The sequence below is a fragment of the Suncus etruscus genome, chromosome 1 (assembly GCF_024139225.1).
Source record: "Suncus etruscus isolate mSunEtr1 chromosome 1, mSunEtr1.pri.cur, whole genome shotgun sequence".
Taxonomy (NCBI): domain Eukaryota; kingdom Metazoa; phylum Chordata; class Mammalia; order Eulipotyphla; family Soricidae; genus Suncus; species Suncus etruscus.
The window spans coordinates 85,782,790-85,805,190 of record NC_064848.1 but is presented as its reverse complement, the minus strand read 5'-3'; the positions used below and the strand labels follow the sequence as shown (position 1 = coordinate 85,805,190).

General features: G+C 44.7%; 1 protein-coding gene and 1 pseudogene across 1 annotated transcript in view; both read left to right on the top strand.

The window, feature by feature from the left end:
• The window catches only part of FAM133B (family with sequence similarity 133 member B), a 36,856-nt gene extending 33,857 nt beyond the window's left edge, over positions 1-2,999 (top strand). The window contains exon 11 of the mRNA XM_049784928.1: positions 1,421-2,999. Coding sequence (XP_049640885.1) covers positions 1,421-1,507 — 87 coding nt within the window. The 3' untranslated portion in view covers positions 1,508-2,999. The remainder of the gene's footprint in view (positions 1-1,420) is intronic.
• Positions 3,000-4,502: 1,503 nt separating this feature from the next.
• LOC126024521 (synaptosomal-associated protein 29-like) lies at positions 4,503-5,693 on the top strand (annotated as a pseudogene).
• Positions 5,694-22,401: the final 16,708 nt, after the last annotated feature.

Below are 22,401 nucleotides of genomic sequence, written 5' to 3'. Positions count from 1 at the left end.
GTCATGTGGCTGACCCTGGTTTAATACTATGTACATCATGTGTTTCCCCAAAACCCCATCTGGAGTGATCTGTGAGCCTAGAGCCAAGAATAAGTCTTGAGCACAGCAGAGCATGCTCCCCATCCAAAAAAGACTATTTTCTGTTATTAAGCATCCCTTTGCAGAAACTGTAGTTACTTCTTCCTTAGAAATTATATACTATTATGGGGCCAGAGAGTTAGCACAGCGATAGGGCATTTGCCTTGCATGCGACCGACCCTGGAGGGACCCAGTTCGATTCCCAGCATCCCATATGGTCCCCCAGCCTGCCAGGGGCGATTTCTGAGTGCAGAGCCAGGAGTAACCCCTGACCACCGCTAGGTGTGGCCCAAAAACCAATCAATAAATCAATAAAGTTTAATGAAAGAAATTATATACTATTAAACATAGCAATTATAACATGATTCTCTAGAGGAAGTTTTTTAAAAACAAATTCTTTAATTGAATCACTACAAAATATAGTTAAAATTTTGTTCATGATTGAATCTCAGTCATATAATGTCCAATGCTCTTCAGTACACATTTCCTGCCACCACTATCTTCGGTTTCCTTCCTGTTCTCTTACTCTCTTCCCTGCCTGCCTTGGTGACATGTCCTTCTCTCTAGAGAAAGTTTTTATAAACAGTATTAGTGTGCTATAACAGATTTTTTTTGGTGGGGGGGCCACACCCGGCGGTGCTCAGGGGTTACTCCTGGCTATCTGCTCAGAAATAGCTCCTGGCAGGCACGGGGGACCATATGGGACACCGGGATTCGAACCAACCACCTTTGGTCCTGGATTGGCTGCTTGCAAGGCAAACACCGCTGTGCTATCTCTCCGGGCCCTATAACAGATTTTTAATAACTTCCTGAAAATTGACAGGTTTTCTTCTATTCTTCATTTGATATTACTAACTTGCTGAGAAATGTTAAGGTTTTGGGGTCTTGGGGCCACACCCACCTGTGCTCTGGATTTATTCCTAACTCTGTGATCAGGAATTATTCCTAGAGTGCTGGGGTGGAAGGGTGTATATGGTGTTAGGGATTGAACCAGGTTAGCTCGCTGCAAGACTAGCACCTTACTCCCTTGTATTATTTCTCCAGCCTAAAGTTTTGAGTTGTTTGCTTGGGTGGTGGATTATTTGGTTTGTTATTGATTTGGCTTTTGGGCCACACTCAGCAGTACTTGGTTTACTTCTGGCCCTGTGCTCTAGGTTTACTCCTGGCTACCTCAGTGTTCAAGGACCATATGTTGTGTGGAGGATTTAATTCAGTTCAGGCTATACTATGGGTGGGTTATTTGAAATAACTATATATTGACCCAGAGCTTCTGGGTCACTAGAATAAGATTAATTTGAATAATTTTATGTAGAAGTAATCTAACCTGGAACTATCTTTACAGGAAAAATCAAAAAAGAAAAAGAAGCATAAGAAACACAGTAAAAAGAAGAAAAAGAAGGTTGCTAGTTCAAATCCTGACTCGCCGTAACCTTAAGGAAGATCAGGATTCCCTTATGAAGAAAGTGCAATGACTGAAGAAATTTCAACTGTGAAAATGATGATATACTTACTAATGCATGAATCTTCTTGTTTGTTTTTTGAATTCTCCCCAGACTATGCAGTAGCCACTCAGATGCCGCTATGTGAAAGAGCGTGGTCAGCAGTTGCCTGATGCTCAAACACCTTTCTTTTCTCTTCCAGTTTTTGTTTACTCTGGGAGATAATACACTGCAGTCATACTCGTGGTTAAGATATTGGGAATAAAGTTAATATTTTTGACTAGATATATGTAGTGTTCAAACATCAAATTTAATCTGAATATGTCTTTAAGATATAATCAGAAATGACCAAATGAATCTAGTTGTTATTTTTATGTAGGGATTACATTGTTACTCAGAATCCTTACTCTGTAGATAAGTGTATTTAATTTTTTCCCCATATATCTTTTATTTACCTGGGGAAGAACTTTTGGGGGGGAGGGTTTGCTATCTCTTTAGCTAGCAGAATAGCGTGCCTTTTATCTTTACACATCCAATTTTTGTGGACACAGTAGCCATGCTTCATGAGGAGGTCAGAGCTGGGTTCAGCTGTCTTGCCTTTTACTGAGTTTAATGCCATCTGTTGGCTCTGTTTGCTGCTTTGAGTGACCCAGAGAAATAACTTGTTTGCAGCATGAGAAAATTTCAAAAAGCTCTGGGATTTACCTCCACTTCAATAATAATACTGAATGATTTTTAGCTTTAGAACGTATTACATCATTTAAATTAATTTTCACTACACTTTGACTTTAGAGAGAAATAATTTCAAATGATAGACACTGGTACTTTTTGGACTTGATAGTTAAAGATTCTAAAATGCATGTTTTATACTGTTAAATTTTAACCAGTCAGGAAACTTTTATGTAAGCAGTGATAGTTACTTTTTGTATGGATTTTATTTAGGCTGTAATATTTAGCTTTTGTTAACTCTTTATAATTGTTCTTAAATTCCTTACTGTGTTTCATGGCAGACTTGCCAAGATATTTAGCATGTAAAAAGCAGTTTTTGATTATTTTTTAACAGCTTCATATTGAAGCTGATATTTAGCATAAGCCGGTTGAGTGGCAGGCCTGGTATGCTGTGTCTTGTTATAAAAGCTATTGCCAGAATCTTAGTAAATTTAATGTTTTAAATGTTTGTTGTCTTTGTATATTCCTAACAAATTATGACAAGTTAAATTTAAGTGAGAATTATGTTACTGTTCTTCCTGTGTCATATTTTACTAAGATTTTGTGCCTCATATCTCCTGCTGAATTGTTTACTAGTAATGTTAAAAGGAACTGATAAACCATTTTCACTTTACCTTTTTATATAATCAGGTAACACGGAATATAATTTGATGTGTAATTTGCCTGTTAACAAAGGGTGTGCTAATTATAGTGGTATATGCACAAAACATTTTGGCATGATGAGGCTGAATAAATAGCTATTTTACTTAAAAATAGCTGTGTTCTTATCAGCTTCCTTTGGGTGACAGCTAAAGCTACAAAGATTAGAAACTCTACTAGGTGCTGAGTAATAAATAGATAAGACATATACCTGAAGTTCAGGGAGTTGGCTCAAAGAGCATGAGTACTTGCACAGGGCTCTAGATGTTCCTCAGTATCTCATGACCACCTAAAGGACTACCTAACGTAGTCCTGGAACCACAGAAACTCTGGGTAGCACCCCTTCCAAAACAAACCATATTCTCAAGATTTTAGTTTATAGAAATGGCATTTCTTGGCCAATTTTCTTAAATTTTATGCTTAAGCATATTCTTTTCTAAAATGTATCTCTGTATTACTGAGGACACTTAATTTTGAGAATTTGTGTCCTAACTTCAGTTTCTCAGAATATTTTTCTGAAATTGCTAAAAGTTCACAACAAAATCAAAATGTGCCTTTTCAGACAGGTCCAATGTGTTAAAATTATATAGAAGAAGCTGTTCATTTGGATTTATCTGGTGTTGGTTTCTGGCCACACCTGGCTATGCTCAGCTGTTACTCCTGGCTCTGGACTCTGCACTGGTGATGCTCAGGGGACCCTGTGGGATCCTGGAAATCGATCTCAGGTTGGCCATTTGCAAGGCAAGCACCTTTACCACTGTATTATCATTCTAGTCCTTGTTCATTAATTTTTTTGAGAGGAGAAAATTATTTGGCAAAAATGAACCTTTCTGATTGTATTTGTTCCTTTTTTAAAAAATAATATATTTAAACACCATGATTACAAACGTATTTGTAGTTGGGTTTCAGTTATAAAACAACACTGTCCCTTTAACAGTGCAACCTTCCCACCACCAATGCCCCTCCTCTCCAACCTCCTGCCTGTATTCGAGACATGCATACTACTGTATTCGAGACATGCATACTACTTCTCTCATTTACTACCATTGTCATGAAAGTTGTTAGTATAGTTATTTCTTTAGCTGCACTCACCATTCTTTGTGTTGAGCTTCATATCAGGGGCCGGTTTTTCCAGCCCTCATCTCTATTATCTCTGGGTATTATTATAATAATGTCTTTTATTCTTCTTAAATCCCATAGGTGAGTGAGACTATTCTGTGCCTATCTCTCTCCCTCTGACTTATTTCACTCAGCATAAAAGTTTCCATGTCCATGGGGCTGGAGCAGTGAGTGGCACAAGCGGTAGAGTGTTTGCCTTGCACACGACTAACCTAGGATAGACTGTGGTTCGATTCCCTGGCATCCCATATGGTCCCCCAAGCCAGGAGTGATTCCTGAACGCATAGCCAGGAGTAACTCTTGATCGGATGTGGCCCAAAAAGAAAAAGAAATAAGGCCATGGTTAGCTAATTCAAAAACTGGGCGGTGCAGGAGCCACAGCTTGGCTGTTGGTGCTGCAGACCTGCCGTTCTGAGAACTTCTCCCTAGGACCCTGCATGGGCTCTGGTCTGATGTTGACCTACCCCAAAAGCTACAATCCGTTCAATGACAATGAGGATGAGGCAGGCCGAGGCTATGGCCACCAGCTCCTGCAGGTCCTTGTCCCTCATGTATGAGTCAGAGAAGATTGGGATTGTCTCCGCCTAGGACCTTGTCCATCAATGAAGAGTCTTAGAACACACAGAGAAGATGGTAGACAAAATGGACCAAGAATTAAAGACAGCCAAAAACGTATTAACAGGATTAAGAGTGTTTGGGGGCCAAAGAGATAGCACAGCTGAATTTGCCTTGCAAGCACCCAATCCAGGACCTAAAGTCGCTGGTTCGAATCCCAGCTTCCCTTATGGTCCCCCGTGCCTGCCAGGAGCTATTTCTGAGCAGATAGCCAGGAGTAACCCCTGAGCACCCAAAAACCAAAAAAAAAAAAAAAAAAGTTGGGGGGGGGGATTGTCAACTATTTCAAACCTAAACCCACAGAGATCCCAACCCAGCAGAATAGCATACTCCCCTCCCAGACCAATAAAAATCAAAGATTGAAAGAAGCCATAAGTGAGGCCAGAGAGATAGCATGGAGATAAGGCATTTGCCTTGCATGCATGTTCGAATCCCAGCATTCCATATGGTCCCCATGAGCCTGCCAGGACTGATTTCTGAGCATGGAGCCAGGAGTAACCCCTGAGCGCTGCCAGGTGTGAGCCCCCCCCCCCCAAAAAAAGGAAAAAAGAAGCTATAAGTACAAGTAAAGATCAAGAAGCAACATATCAGGCCAGCCAACTAAACCTCAGGAAGCTGAATAACTCAGACTCTGTCCCTAGCAAGACTAATTCTGTAGTGAGTTCCCAAACTTTCCCAAAAAATGCTCAACTCTGAGCCTATCATCAGAAGAGCAACAGCAATCTAGATGAGCTTTCCTTAAGATTGGACCTGCTGGGGCCGGAGAGGTGGCGCTAGAGGTAAGCCTTGCGAGCGCTAGCCAAGGAAGGACCGCGGTTCGATCCCCCGGTGTCCCATATGGTCCCCCCAAGCCAGGGGCAGTTTTTGAGCGCTTAGCCAAAAGTAACCCCTGAGCATCAAACGGGTGTGCCCCCCCCCCCAAAAAAAAAAAGATTGGGCCTGCTGAAGGGCATAGCTCTGGGGATGCAGACAGAAACTGAGGAGCAAGGTGACATTCTGGATCGCCTTATGAACAATGTGGAGAAGTTAGATGTCAACATCCCAAGTACAGAAAGAAAAGTCCAACAACTCTGAAGACAAGAATATCTGCCCCCACTCTGATGAGATTTGAGATGCCCAAGAAATTTCACTTATTATTTAGTTATAATTTGTGTCTTCGCAAATGTTCTAAGAGTGGATCTCAAGAAGCCTTATATGTCCCACTTTTCCTTAAGTCAACATTTAGTTGCCCATTTAGACTATTAATCTGATACAGTAGCCTAACTTTGAAGATCCCAAACCTTTGTCTGCTTACAAAAATGAGAAAAGTTAAAGATCACACATTAATGAACAGAGGGAAAGATATGTATTGGGGAAAAAAGATCTGGTTATCAATCTTGGGGGCCAAGTAGGTGGCATTGTGCTGCAGAGCAAGCTTTGCATGCATGAGTCCTGGGCAGTTCCCGGCACCTCATGATCCTCCACAAATCATGTGGTAAGCAGCCTCAGCACTGCCAAGTGGCCCCAAAACAAAGAATTACTCTTGAATCCACCAGCCTCTCCTTATTGGCTGAATTCTTATAGCTTTCCATATGGAAGTGTCTGGTGATGGTGATGTGAATCCCAGCATCTCAGATGGTCGCCAAGCACCGCCAGGGTGCAGAGACAGAGTGACCTCCGAGCATTGTCAGCTGTGGCCCGAAATCTAAAAAACCAAATCAATTTTGAAGTCATAAAATTCTGTTCAGTGCTACAAACAGAAATAGTTTTTAAACTGCCCCCTTTCTCTATATAAAGAATAATTAACCCGCGTGTGGAAGCCTCTAGCTAAGGCAAGTAACGATTACTTTCCATCGATATGTTTTCCAGGTTAGTTTGGCAAAAATTATTAGAGAACACCGAAGATGCAATCAGTGAAACAGTAGCTGGCTCTTTGATTCTGGATCCTGGGAATGTTGGTGCTTGAGTCCCAGGACCTCTCATGCTCATCTCCAAAGACGGGGATGCACCTGCAGTCTTCTCAAGCCTTGCGTTCGCCTCGGCTGGATACGCAGTTGAGAACGTCCACCGAGCTCCCAAGACCCAAACCACTTGACCTTGACTGAGCGAGGCCGGCGCCCTGCGATGCTTGGCCCGCGGGTCACAGACGGCCTTTTGGCCGCGGTGGCTCCGAACACTCCCGGCTTCACCACCGATGGCGCCATCTTGCCGGGCGAAGTGACAACTTCCGCCGCACTCGCGCAATCAGCGAGCGGCCTGGGTCAAGGCGTGCCGGGATTGGCTAGAGAATCGACAGCCTCGGCCAGCCCTTGGCACAGAGCGGAGTGGGCGACCCTAGCGGCAGGGAGGAGACCTGCAGATCCCTCCCACTGCAGCTGATGGGCTGGGCGAGAGGCACCCGCGGGAGAGGGGCGGGGCCGAGGGCGGGACCTAGGTCGGTCGAGGGGCGGGGCCTATCGACGTACTCCGGCTCGGCGCCCTCGTCCCGGCCCGGGTGCCTGGCGGGGGCTACTCCTTCCTCCGGGGGAGATGTGGGGCAGCGACCGCCCGGCTGGTGCTGGGGAAGGCGGGGCGGCCGTGACCGTGACCTTTACTAATGCTCGGGACTGCTTCCTGCACTTGCCCCGTCGCCTCGTGAGCCAGCTGCGTCTGCTGCAGGTAACGCGCGAGCCTAGGACTGGAGGGGGAACCCACCAGGACCCGCGTGCGCCCCCTGGCTGACAGTCTTGGGTCTGAAGGGGCGAGGCCCTTGAGGGACGCGCTGAGCACACCGGCCTCTCCGCCCAGGAGAACGGGCTGCCTGCCCAACAGCTGTTGCCAAACTGTAAGGCGACGCGGGTCCGAGAGCAGGACCGGTCTGGGCAGTCTCTGTAGCCCGCTCTCCTCGTCTCCTGCACCCCCAGATCTTGAACGCGCTTCCCGACTGCAGGGAAACCAGTTGCTGTCACCCAGTAAAAGGGGTCGAGTCTGTAGTGTGCTCTTAGCCTAAAAGAATAATGGAAGTCGAGGCAGGTGGGCTAGTACAGCCGATAAGGCGCTTGGCTTGCATGTGACTGACTGACACTTGCTGTGCAAGTGACTGATCTGAGTGCAATTTGGTACCCTGTATGGTATCCTGCTTTACTTTGGAGTAAGCCCCTGAGCACCTTCAGATTGGCCCCCAAACTAAAACAAAAAAGGTAACCTTGTATATGTTTTTAAATCAAACAAAATAAAAGGTAAGCTTGCAGTTATGTTAGGTGCATACTGTTATAAATTAATAGTAAGTTGGTTTCAGGTGCACCGCATAATGATTTAGTGTTTGGTTTTTACCATTTTACTCCTGCTCTGAGTACGGCATCATCCCTAGCAATACTCAGGGGACCATAAGTGGTTCTGAGGGATTGAATCCAGCTTGACTGAATGCAAGGCAAGCAGACACTACATGTAGTGTTGCCTCTTCTGCTGTGTTTTTTTTTTTAACCTGCTTTCTAGAAGCACTTCCAGTGAATTTCTTCCTCTCGTCTTCCTTTTCTCCCTCTCTCTCTTTCTCTTTCTCCATTCCTCCTTCTCTACCTCTCTACAATGCCACTTGTATCCTTCCTTCTGTTAGGCGGGAACTACAGAAACAAGGAGACACCAGAGATAGACAAAGAATAGAGGCCAGAGAGATAGCACAGCGGTAGGGCGTTAGCCTTGCATGCAGACGGATGATGGTTTGAATCCTGGCATCCCATATGGTACCCAAGCCTGCCAGGGTGATTTCTGAGCGCAGAGCCAGGAGTGACCCCTGAGCACTGTCGGGTGTGACCCCCCCTCCCCCCAAAAAGACAAAGAATAGAAAGTTTATTATTAGATCTCTGTCATGTGGCAGGGAGTGAGATTGCAGATATGATTTATGATTCCATTAATGCCTGAGCACTCAAATCTAGACACCCTGGCAGGTAAGGGAAGCAGAAGAGAACAAATGCTTAATAAAGGTTTGTTTTGTATTAGACATTCATTTATGTGTTTCACATAAGTACTCAACTCCCAAATACTTCAAAAGATAGATGCGGTCCCCTGAGCTTACCAGGAGCGATTTCTGAGCGTAGGACCAGGAGTAATCCCTGAGCGCTGCTAGGTATGACCAAAAAAAAAAGGTAGATGTGGTCTATGGGGTCCTTTTCTCCATTCCTCCCTATTCCTTCCCTCTTCACTCCTCTTACTCTCGTTTTCTACCTTTTATTTTCCCTCTCTTTTTGTTCGTTATGTATTTTCACTATATACAAGTATATGTATATATGTATATATATATATATATATATCTTCTCTGACCTAGTGAGGGGAGCACTTCTGTCCCAGAGACTCTGTAGAGTCTAGTGAAGGGAGACATTTCTGCCCCAGAAGTCTTGTGGCTAGTGCAGTGGGCAATTCTACCCCCTATTTTTCTTTTCTTTTCTTTTTTTTTTTTTTTTTTTTTTTGTGGTTTTTGGGTCACACCCAGCAGTGCTCAGGGGTTATTCCTGGCTCCAGGCTCAGAAATTGCTCCTGGCAAGCACAGGGGACCATATGGGACGCCGGGATTCGAACTGATGACCTCCTGCATGAAAGGCAAACACCTTACCTCCATGCTGGGGGGACATTTTTTGGTTTTTGGTTTTTGGGTCATACCCAGCAGCGCTCAGGGGTTACTTCTGGCTCTGGACTCAGAAATTGCCCCTTGCAGGCACAGGAGACCATATGGGATGCCAGGATTTGAACCACCATCCTTCTGGATGTAAGGCAAACACCCTACCTCCATGCTATCTCTGCAGCCCCTGGGGGACATTTCTAACATCATACCCCTGGTGTTGGAGAAACATCTTTCCCCAGAGATCTCTAGTGTCTAGGGACATTCTTGATCCTCGGGGATCCCTGGTGCCTGGAGTTGAGAGCATATCTGTTCTCTCAGCCTCCCTCCCCTGATCTTCTTTGCTTGTGTTGGGAGACATTTCTATCCCTCTGGGATCTCTGGAATCTGATGTTACAAGGACATTTCTGCCCTAAGTGATCCCTGGTATCTAGTTCAGTGGACAATTCTGTATCTCTGGGATCCCTGGTGTCTGGTGTTGAGTAATATTTCTGTTCCCAAGTCCATGGTGTTTTTAGGAGACATTTCTGCCCCCCCCCAGGTGCTGAAGTCTAGTTTGGGGGGACATTTCTGTCCTCTGGGGTCTGATGTTGGGAGATAATACTGTCACACACACTACTTCCTTGTTCAGACAAAAACTGGGCCACACTCAAACTTTAGACTAATGGGCTCCCAAAATGGACAAAGTTTGAGCTGGGAACTCCCCCAAGAGTGCACAGGATCTGTTCTGGGGAAGATCCCCCTGCAATAAAATGTGGCTAGAGTTGATACAGCCAACAAGTTCTCATACTATTTGGGCTGGTGGGGGCACTGGTTTATTGACAGCAGAGGAGAGAGAAAAGAGCAGAGGATGGATCCACTCTTTCCAACATTCACTCATTCGCTGCCTTATTTCTAGTGTTACTGTTATTGTTGTTGTTGCTATTCTATTTTTGTTTTTTGGCTTCACCCAGTGATGCTCAGGGTTAATTCTGACCCTGTCCTCAGGAATTACTCCTGGAAGTACTCATATGGAATGCTGGGATTGAACCCACCTCAGCCTCATATAAAGAATACACCTACGTGCTCTACCATTACTCTGGCCCCTATTTCCACATTTTTAGGTAAATGCATATGGATACATTTTCATTTACACCCTCTTTCTTTTTTACCAAACCCTTTGACTTGTAAAAGTCCACCTGGATCTCACTCAACCTCTCCCTCCTGGCTTGAATAAAGAGTTTTCAGTTTAGCTTGGCACATGGAGTGAGACCACGAGGCAAGAAACCCCTGACTCCATGATGTTCTCCTTACTGGCTTGGTTTATTAATTCTTTGTGACTACTCTGCTTCAGACCCATTCACCCGGGATTGGAAATACAGTGTGTGGGGTGTTTTGACAGATCCAGACCTGTGTGTGTGTCACTGGATAGTGTGGGATCAGCCAGCTGAGAGCACGTTCTCTGGATTGTGGGGAGCCTGTGTAAGTTCCATGGATTTACACTATGCCCCGAGCCTGCTACCTGCACACCCTTGGGAGAAGCCTGGTGAGGACCCAGGAGAGTTCACATGGTTCAAAGTCTTAAAATTTGATGAAGAGTTCAGGAAAGAGAATAGGGTGGGAGCACCCCTAGATACTGCTTTCTAGTCTAGGCATTTCTCACAACCTCACTTTGCTGATCTGGGGCCTTTCCTCTTGTTCCCTCCTTTGCAGTGCCCACCAGGATAGGCTGCACCTTGCCCCGTGACTTTGCCCGCCACCTGGTGGTCAAATCATATTCCACATGAGGACCAGCCAGCCAACTTCCAGGTATGTTCAAGCCCCTCTTGACTGGATGGGACCTTTACTCTGATCCGAGCTCCAAACTCTTCACTGTTCACTGAGCTCCTGAGATAGCAGTAGCCCGAAGACACACTTGCTTCCCATGATTCAAAAGTGTATTTGATTCGCAGCCTAGTGATAGCACGTCAGAGCAGTCAGAGAGCCAGAGAGAGAATCAGACAGCTCTGCAAAGCAGAGGCGACCTGGTTGTGCTCAGGGCCTTTATATCTGGGAGACTCCCTGTGGGGAGACACAGCAGTGGGCAATTTGGGCTAGTTGGATTCCCTTGTTGTTAGCCTGCAGGACTCTACAAGAAGAGCATGGTGATGCTGAGTAGTCAGAGAAACGTGTGTGAGCATGTGGATGCAATTTCTAGAACAAGTCAGACAATACCATAGAGGGCACTTGAGCATCTCCTGGTGCCAAGTCTCCAGAATAGCATAGACTAAGTCACAGAAGGTGGGTAGTAGGGTATCAAGGCCGAGAAATCCCTGTTGGGTCATGGAAGGTTCTTCTCAGCAGGCTCAGAAATGGGAATGTCCAAGAAACAGGAGGGATCTGATCAGAGGTCAAAGGGATTGAGGCTCTCAGGACAGAAGGGTTTACTGACAGTTGGAGACAAAGGTGAGATGGAGAGGGGACAGGGAGAGCTGGGAAGACTGGAGGTGGAAGGAGAGGAAAAATCGGGGAGAGCAGGGCAAAGGTTCTGGAAGAGAAAAGGAGAGGGGACACTTGCCCTGGCCTCTCACACTACCAGGCAGGATACTCCGGCCTCCAGACCTGCTCTTCTTCCTCTGACAGCCCTCTTCTTCCCAGTCCCTCTGTACTCTTCCCCAGGTTCCATCCCATCTGCTCAGGGCAATTCAGGCCTTAGGGAGGAAGGTTCTGGGGCCTCATTTCTGCATGACAGGATCAAGGGAAAGAAAATACTCATGAGGGGGACTCAGCTAGAAGGATGGTGGGAAAGGGTGGGCATACCAGAGAGCCCTCAGACTATACAGGAAGCCTGGGCATCCTCAGAAGGTGCCAGAAGTCAGGTCAGAAGATGGTCCCCGCTATCCACACCATATGTGTCTAAGAGGGGAGATTCTCTAGGATGAGGGACCTCTGGTTGCCTGTTGAGGCTGGGCCCTCTCTGCTGGGGCCCAGAAAACAGAATCAGTGTTGGAGGAAGCCTGTGGTTGCTGGGTTGAGAGATGGTCGCCAGGGGGCAGCACAGAGGCACTTTTCTGAGCTTTCTGCTCAGAGCTGACCTTGTCCACCCGAATGTACCAGTCATCCCAGCAACCCTAAGAGTAGCCTTGCAAGAGGGAAGGACCCTTCAGGTATGCTCATCCAGGGGTACCTTCTGTTCTCACCCATCTCAGATCAGGTTGCTACTCTTTCTAGTGCCGAAAGTTCTGGGATTTCCCAGGCTGGGAGCTGGCTGCCCACTGAATGGGGGGTTGAGTGTGGATCCTCAAGAAGCAGTTTTCAATGTTTCTGGATATTGAATGCAAGACATTGCATGCAAGAATGTCTTGCATGTGTGATGTCCTAGGTTTAACTTCTAGCATAGGAAAAGAAAATTTGAGGACCAGGGATATAGCTCCATGGAGAATTGGGAGGCCCTGGGTTTTAGATGATTACTATACATTGTACATGTATTGCTGACATTTAAATGAAAACCTTTTTCTCAAAAATGAAAACAGGCGAGTGAGATAATACATCTGGTAGGGCACTTGCTTGCATGCAGCTGACCAGTTGGGTTCCCAGCATCTCATATGGTCCCCTGGGTCCCACCAGCATTAACTTCTAAGCACAGTCGGGAATGGCTCAAAAAAAACCCAAAATGAAAATACAATGTAAAAGTTAAATTCATACTTATTTTCAGGTCAGATAAGTCATGCAGAGATAAGATTTTATTAGCACAGGTGGAAGGAAATATCCTGATGGGCTGGAGTACCTTCTCTGCAGCAGAAGACTCAGCTGTGGATCCTGGCACCACATAATCCCATAAACACCACCAGAAGCACCCCTGAGCTCAGAACTAAGAGGAGCCTCTTAGCTTAGCAGGGGTCTCAAACTCAATTTACCTGGGGGCCGCAGGAGGCAAAGTCGGGGTGATCCTTGAGTGCAAAGTCAGTAGTAAGCCTTGAACATTGAACAACTAAATAACTAAAACAAAACAAAACAAAAAAAGATTCCTCTAGGGCAGGGCCACAAATGTTTGTGGCCCACGGGCCGTGAGTTTGAGACCCCTGGAGAGCCAGAAGGAGTAGCCCCTGAGTATACCCACCCCCAAATGAAAATGTATTAGTGGAAAAATATAGAGTGGGCCTATTCTAATAAAATCTGTGCTGTTCTAGGGTTTGTTAGAAAACCCTAACAAATTCACTAAGCAATGAATGATCCCACTTCACAAGGCTGTAGAAGATTTTATAATTTTATGTTTTTTTTTTTGTTTGTTTTGTTTTTTTGTTTTTTTGTTTTTTTGTTTTTTTTTGTTTTTTTTTTTTGGTTTTTGGGCCACACCCGGCTGTGCTCAGAGGTTACTCCTGGCTGTCTGCTCAGAAATAGCTCCTGGCAGGCACGGGGGACCATATGGGACACCGGGATTCGAACCAACCGCCTTTGGTCCTGGATCGGCTGCTTGCAAGGCAAACACCGCTGTGCTATCTCTCCGGGCCCGATTTTATAATTTTATAATATGGATATACTACTCTTAGCTGGGGTTACTAAGACCAGAGAAGATGCCCCAGAATTAGGGGCCACCTAAGGGAAGCAGTATTTAAGCCTCCAGGTCTAAGAAACACTTTGTGAAGAGCAAAACTCAGAAAATATGTTCAAAGAATACAAGAGTAAAGCAAGAGGCCCCTTTACAGCCCACCCTTCTCCCATTTACAGATGCCTCCATTACTAGGAATGGCAACACACAGCCTGATTGTGGTGTTTAGGGATCAGGGTTTGGCCACAGCTGGCAATGCTCAGAGGCTACTCCTGGATCTGTGCTCTGGAGTCGCTCCAGGCAGAACTTGGAGGAAATCTTATGCAATACCAGGAATCAAACCAGGGTCAGCTGCATCTAAGATAAGTGTCTAACCTGCTGTACTATCTCTCCAGTCCTTAATAGCCTCCTCTTAAACACCTTCAGTCCAACAGCACACATATCAGGAGGACATCTGCCCTGGGAAGAGGGACAGGAGAGAAGCCTGCCCAGGTCAAGGAAGCAGACTTGAAGCCATATGGGTGGAGAATTCCAGAAAATAAGGTACTAAGACAAGATCTGCCATGGCCAAGAGGCCTAACAGTCATAGCATATCTGATCTTCAGAACTTGTCCTACCTGCGTAGGGGAATGGTCAGAAGCCAGGGCATGGCTTTTTAAAGCAATGGTTTCAGGGCCAGAGTGATACAATAGTGGGTAAGGCATTTATCTTGCATGTGGCCCACCAGGTTTGATTCCCTGGCACTCTATAAGACCCCCTGAACTTGAACATAAGTAGGAATGATCCCTGAGCATTGAGGCAGGAGTAAGCCCTAAACAGCACAGGTATGATCAGAAACACAAAAACAATAATAAAGTAGTAGTATCTTATTTATTGGTTTACAACAAATAAACCAGTGGCTCAGGTAAGTGAATTGGCATTAGACTGAGGTCGAAGACTGGGAAAAGGAGCTGGGGTAAATGTAGGGATTAGGGCATATGCATTGTATGTGCCTACCTGTCACACCATAAATAGGAATTTTTATATTCCTAATGGAGGACCAACAGAAGGCCTGCTAAGATGCCATATTCCTTTTTTTTTTTTTTTCAGCTTTCAATATGATTTATTGACACAAACTCCTTCATAAAGGGCAGGGAAAAATTGTGAGTGGTACACTGAATGCTATATTTCTTGAGGTTATAACCTTGGCTTTTCAAAACCAGTTAGTGATACAAAACATTTTTGACAGCAGAAGTGAAAAAAATAATCTCTGGTATTTTTCTGCTGCAGACGTGTTAGCGTCCCTAAGCAAAAACCTTAGTGGGTCAGATAAATTCCCACTGGAATAAGCGGGCACACAAGGCAGACAAATATGAAATATGAAAATGAAATAAATGAGACCACACAAAATGAACTGTATGGGGCCCCACATCCAAGGGACGAGAGACAAATTTACTTTTCAGCTGATGACATTTATAAGCACAAACTCTGGTATGCAAGGTGTCCTCAGGGAGAACAAAGAGTAGGAGAGCAGTACAATGGGGAAACCAGGCCTAAAATCTACATATTAAATGACTATCCTATAGGTGAGAAAGACCCCTGTTGGGGGCTGTGAAACAAGAGCTAGAGATGTTTTTGGTTTAGCAAAAAGCAGGTTTTTTCAAGAAACCAGGAGGAGAAAGACAGAGATATTTATAATGTTTATGTAGTTGCGGGAAAATATATTTTAGGGGGGACGGAAATAATTGTTTACAAGCTGCTGGCGCCAGGTTATGCGAGTCACAAATAAACTAGCCAGCAGGAAACTTTTGGCTGGTTTTTGGTACTGACATTTCTTTGTCTGTAGGAAAGCTGAGGCTGGATTTCTAGTGTCCAAATAAAGAGAAAGTGTAATATTACAGCCATGTTGGAATTACCGCCAATAATCCATACAAAGGGTCAAATGATAGACTTCACTGAGCGGGCCTTTTGGCAAATAATTCTTTGGGAGGAAGGCACTGCCCCAGAAAGGCAAAAAGCCATGTCTGGTGCGTGCCTTCTTTAAGTGGGGGGTAACAGTAAAGAATCATGATCAAAATAAAAGTCAATTCTGGGGCCAGAGAGATAGCATGGAGGTAAGGTGTTTGCCTTTCATGCAGAAGGTCATTGGTTCAAATTTCGGCATCCCATATGGTCCTCCAAGCCTGCTAGGAGCGATTTCAGAGCATGGAGCCAGGAGTAACTCTTGAGCACTGCCAGGTGTGACCCAAAAACCAAAAAATAAATAAAAGTCAATTCTAAGAGAGAATGTTAAAATGAGCCCCAAAATACCAATGTGATATTTTGAAACAAGGCCTTATATTTTAATGATATCCCTTTTAAACAGAGAAATAAACCCATTATAAAGTACTTCTAATTTAGACAAAGTTACACAAGAATTATTTTTATTTTGTTTATTTTTGGTTTGGGGGTCATCCCTGGTGGTACTTAGATTTACTCCTAGCTCTGCATTTAGAGATCATTCCTGGCAAGGTTCTGGGAGGCCATATGCAATGAAAATAGAACCTGGATTGGCTGAATGCAAGATAAGCTGTACTATCATTTCTAAGGACTATGTTTTATTGCCATGTGTTTTTTAAATGAGATGCTTAAAAAAATCTCCACCATAATAAAACTTACCCCATTATGTATAACTACAATTAGATCAGCCAAACCAATCAAGTAATTGCTCTTGGAAGAAAATAATGTGCAAAATTAAGATTATTGATTGCACTTGCAGTCAAATGCAAAAAGAAGGGACCGGAGTTATAGTTCAACAGTAGAGCATTTACTTTGCATGCAGCTGACCCAGGACTGACCTGGGTTCAATTCCCAGCGTCCCATATGGTCCCTCCAAGCCAGAGCGATTTCTGAGCTCATAGCCAGGAGTAACCCCTGAGTGTCACTGGGTATGGCCCCAAAACAAACAAAAAATGCAAAAAGAAAAGCCAGGGCCCAGATTAATAGTAGAGTGGGTAGGGTATTTGTCTTGCATACAGCTGGTCCTGTTCGATCCTTGAAGATGCCATATTCTTAGTGTAGATTGCTGTTTTGAATACTCCCAAGGAATTTCACCAGAAGGCCCACTGAGAAGCTTCCCCCCTGCATGGATGGCTGAACAATTCCTAGAAATACTTTTGAAATTCGTGTTATGGTACTGACATTATGCTTCCTTCATATCTAATTGGCCTATAATTGATTCTCCTTCTGCTGTGTGTATTACAGGCAAATATAACCTTGATTAAATTTTTCTTTACCTGGAAATTTTCAGCACCAAATTAAAGACACTTAGAAACAATTTTTTTCTGTCACCTCAGAATTTACATCAAAAAGATTTGGCCAGAATGTAGCAATGAACTGTCAAAACTTTTACCAGGTATAAAGTCTGCATTTCTTTAGCTATAGCCTGTCTCTTTCACCTACTCCTTATATACAAAAAAAAAAAAAAAAAATGTCTTTCCACAGAAATAAGAAACTTGACAGGGAAACTTAGCTCCTTGATAATCCCCAAAAATTTACATCTGAAGCTAGCCGGGCAGGATCTGTTTTGAGATGTTAAAATTAACACTCTCCTTTCTAATTCAGGACTCTTAATTAATATAGCTCCTTTCACCAGAGCTGCATATCCCCCTAGCCAGGTGAATTTTTATGTATATCTAACAAGGCTACTGTTAATGTTTCTGTGTTCAAGAAAGTATCTCTGTATTGTCAATCTGAACATTCTTCTCATACCTGCAACTGGCTATTTACCTCATATATACCTGTTCTACATTAAAGCTTAGAATACGCTTGTTCTCCCACATAAGATTTTGTGGTCTCTCATTTCTTCATATTTCGTTGTTCATGTTACCCACTATCCTCGAGGGGACTCAAAGAAGTTCTCTAACACAACCAGATTCAAGAGTGAGCCTGCACCACCTACCCAAGTTGGCTCCCTGGTATCACACATTCTCCCAAGCAGCACCAGGTGTAGTCCTGGAGGCCCTGAGTACTAACTGCCAGGGTGGCCCTGGTGGTCCCTGAAACCAAAAGTCCTATGCAGCAACATAGCCATGGACTCTCCCACAGAACAGAGTTCATTTCACAGAGTACTGCCAGGAGTGCTAGCACAGCTCAGGGAACCCAGCCCCCCAAAAAAGATAGGACTTTAAGACTAGAGAGATGGTTCAGGTGAGATAGCACAGACCTAAAAGGTGCTAGTCCCCAAGTTCAAGCCCCAGCATCACATGGAATCTGAGCAGAGACCATCAGGCAGTACTGCCAGGCAGACCTTCACTGGGAATGGTCCTGCATTCCCATCTGGGTGAGGCCCCTATACAAATAAAACAATAGAAAAACCAAATGACATAGTAAAAGACTGAAAGCAATAGCACAGTGGTTAGGGTACTTGCCTTGCATACAGCCAACCCAGGAGCGATCCCTGGCATCCCACATGGTCCTCTAAGCACAGCCAGGAGTAACCCCTGGGTTCCAATGGATGTGGCCAAAATAAAAAAAGACTAAAAACTATTCTTCTGAAGTGTGGGGCCTAGAAAAAACCACTAGAGCCCAAATAGAAGCCACTAGTCTCATTGTATTAGTCTCTTTGTATTAGTCTCTATATTGACAAACTTGTCAAAACATGAAAAGATCCTTTAACAAATCCAAGTGCCAGAGTGAAAGTACAGCAGGTAGGGTGTGCCTTGCACACAATAAACCAGGGTTCATAGCCAGGAGTAACCCCTGAGCTCACCAGGTATGGCCCCCCAAAAAACCTAAATAAACAAAAACCAACGAAAAAGAAATAAAAAAGAAAGAAGCAAGCTAGAATAAGGGTCAAGGTGCTTGCCTTGCCTTGCCTTCCACCAACACCACGTTGATCCCCAACACTGCACCAGGAGGACATACTCCCAAGCAAGAAGTCCAGAGTAGCCCTTGAACATCACAGAATATGTACCCCCAGAAAAGGGACAACCCAGGAATAAATCACAAGAAACAGCTTCCCTGCCTCCCAAGAACAGATGTGTCTTTTGCATAGTCAGCCGTTGTTTAATAACAGAAATTATTCTAGTTCTAGCAGAAGAGGAGTCATGAAGATGGGGCTTTCCCCCATGTTTAGCTCAGAGATAAGCAGGGGTGGATAAAGGAGACAGAATCTGAACTTGGTGGGGGAGACCTGAGTCCTGAGGCCCAAGGTTATAGTCTTCCAGGCTCAGCTTCTGGTGGGTGCTTTTACACTCAGATGTTTTCTGCCAAACTGTCTTTAAAGTCTTTAAAGTCCCCTCTCACAGACGATGAGGCTGCATCCTCTTTCCCCGAAAACACAGGCTCAGGCCTAGACTCAAGGTCTGTCTCCTCATCTTCCACTTTGTCTTGAAGAATCCTCAGTAACCTGAGCTCAGGGTTCCAGCTTTCTATAGAACTAGCAGTGGTAAGTCTCCTATGCAAACTCTTGTGGACTTTCAGCACGACTTCAACCTCAGCATTGATGGCCTTACTGGCAGGAGGCTTCGTCGTCAGTAACTGATTCTCTGAAATGATTAAATGCATTGGTAGCTCCTCCCCAATGAACCAAGGACAGAAAGGGCAGGGCTTGGGCACAGGGGTCCTCAAACTTTTTTTTTTTTTTTTTTTTTTTAATTTTTTTTTGTTTTGTTTTTGGGCCACACCCTGTGAGGCTCAGGGGTTACTCCTGGCTATGTGCTCAGAAGTAGCTCCTGGCTTCTTGGGGGACCATATGGGACGCCGGGGGATCGAACCGCGGTCTGTCCTAGGTTAGCGCAGGCAAGGCAGGCACCTTACCTCCAGCGCCACCGCCCGGCCCCCCTCAAACTTTTTAAACGGGGCCAGTTCACTGTCCTTCAGACTGCTGGAGGGCCAGATTATAGTAAAAACAAAAATTATGAACAAATTTCTATGCACACTGTATATATCTTATTTAGAAGTGAAGAAACAAAATGGGAATAAATACAATATGTGGCCCACGGGCCGTAGTTTAAAGACCCCTGGTAGCGAGACAATACAGGAGTTGTGGTACTTGTTTTTACAGTTTGATTGTTTGCATTGTGTGTGATCCCCTGGTCATCTCCAGGATTGACCCCTGAGTACAGAAACAGAAGCCAGCCTGAGCACTGCTAGGTGTGACCCAAAAGTTCGCCCACCCAAAAAAGAAGTCAGGGCCAGGCGCCTTGCAGATAATCTGAAGAATGAGATTGCCCCCTACAAGGAGGTATTGATCATCTGGGTGCACACAGATGTACATCCTGTACTCACTTACTAAGGCTCCTCTGTCCAAGTTACTTACTCTTCTTCTTCTGGAATTGTTCCCGGGATTTCTTACGCTTCATCTCTGCAGAAACCTAAAATCCATTAGAGTGCGAGAAAACTTGAATACAAAATTTTGGAAACAGAACCAATTTTAACCCACACCTGGCTGTGTTCAGGGTTTACTCGTTGGTCATGTGCCCAGGAGCCTCTTCTGGCAGTTCTCAAGGGTACATATGGGATGCCAGGGATCAAATCAAGGTCAGTCAAACCAAGGCCCTAACCCCTGGACAAGCTCTTCTGCTCTAGATGCTGCCATTTTGGTCTTTAGGATTTGGGTCTTTCTGAGTTTTTAGGGCTTGGGTTTTGGGGCTGGTTTATTTGTTTTGAATTAGTTTTGGGTTTTGGCCCATTTTGCTGTGTTCAGGGTTTATTCCTGTTTCTACACTAAGGAATCACTCCTGGAAGGCTCAGGGGACCATTTGTGATTGCCAGAGATCGAATCTGGATTAGCCAGTGCAAAGTAAGTGTCCTACTAGCTGTACCCCAACCCCCTATTTGCTGTCATTTTGGACAGCAAATGAGTCACATGCAGAAAGAAATAAAACAACTTAGACCAGGGCTGGAGAGATAGCATGGAGGTAGGGCATTTGGCTTGCATGCAGAAGGACAGTAGTTCAAATCCCAGCATTCCATATGGTCCATCGAGCCTGCCAGGAGTGATTTCTGAGTGTAGAGCCAGGAGTAACCCCTGAACGCTGCTGGGTGTGACCCAAAAACAAACATACATAAAAAAAACTTAGACCATAACCCCAGAGTAGCTGCAGGAAACTAAATGAATGACCCAAACAAGAGCTGAAAAACTGTCCTGTCAGCCCACAGAATCAGAAGAAATCAACAAGCATTAGGGTTCAAGCTTTGTAAGGTGGATACCATTATGATGTTCTGCTCTACAGCCTGATGTCTGTGTCCATGAGAAACTGTCTTCATTGGCCGATCAGGATGTTTGGCACCTTCTTGATCTTGTTGAGCTGCAAGACCTGTTGAGAACAAAGTCATTCTTACAGATTGACCAGCAATTCCATCCCCAGGCTAGGACTTCTGTTTCACCCCTTTTCAACAAGAGATGCTTCATCCAGGATGAGACAGGACCCTAGAGACAGGAAGAAAGTACTGAGGCCTTCTAAGTTCACCTGGAACTAGGCCCAAGCCTACTGTAGATGTAGATATGAAGATGTTCAAAGACCAGATTCCCCCAAGAAATCAAAGGGGTGGCCACTTGCCTATCCTTGCAGCAAAGGACACATAACCTTTTGGTAAGTCCTGCACTTACCATTTCCAGTCTCTCTCTCTCTCTCTCTCTCTCTCTCTCTCTCTCTCTCTCTCTCTCTCTCTCTCTCTCTCTCTCTCTCTCTCTCTCTCACTCTCTTTCTCTCTCTCACTCACTCTCTATCTCTCACCTCTTTCTCTCTCTCTCTTACTCACCATCCCTAATACATTTATAGTGGCATCTGAAAACTAATCCCCACAAATGGTTTGATTATTCTTCTGCTCAGCTTTTCCCCCAACAAGCCCCTAAATATATTTATTAGCTGTTTTCTCAATCCTTTTTGCTTTGCTTTGCTTTTTTGTTTTTGGGCCACACCCTACAGTGCTCAGTACTTACTTCTGGCTCTGTGCTTCGGGATCACACTTGGCCATGCTCAGTATTATATGGAATGCTGGAATCGAGCCTGGGTAGGTTGTTTTTGCAAGGCAAAAGTATGTTTTCATTCTGACCCACAAATCTCTCTTGAACATCTTTCAAGCTGAGGTGGAAGAAGCAAAAGCCTAGGGCTGGAGAGGTAGGGCTCTTACCTTGCATGCAGCCAAATCAGCTTCAAGCTCTGTAATTCCATATGGTCCCATGAACCCACCAGGAATAAATCCTGAGTACAAGATGCTCCCTTAAGGAGTCAGACCAATAGTACAGCAGGTATTGAACTTATCTAGCACACAGTCAATTCAGGTTCAATCTCCAGCTTCCCACATGTTCCCTGAGTATCATCACATATAATTCCTGAAAGCAAAGCCAGTAGTAACCCCTAGGTATGGTCCCAAAACCATTAAATGATCTCTTTTTTTCTTTTTGGCAATGCTTAAGGGTTACTCTTGGCTCTGCACTCAAGAACTATTCCTGGTGATGCTTGAGGATCATATGGGATACTGGAAATCAAACCCCAGGTCAGCTACTCCTTCTCACTCCAGCCCTCCAACATTAATTTTTATTAATTCATTTGGAAAAATAAAACAAAAAAGGGGCCGGAGAGATAGCATGGAGGTAAGGTGTTTACCTTGCATACAGAAGGTTAGTGGTTCGAATCCCGGTATCCCATATGGCCCCCTGTGCCTGCCAGGGGCGATTTCTGAGCCTAGAGCCAGGAGGAACCCCTGAGGAACTCCTGTGACCCAAAAACCAAAAAAAT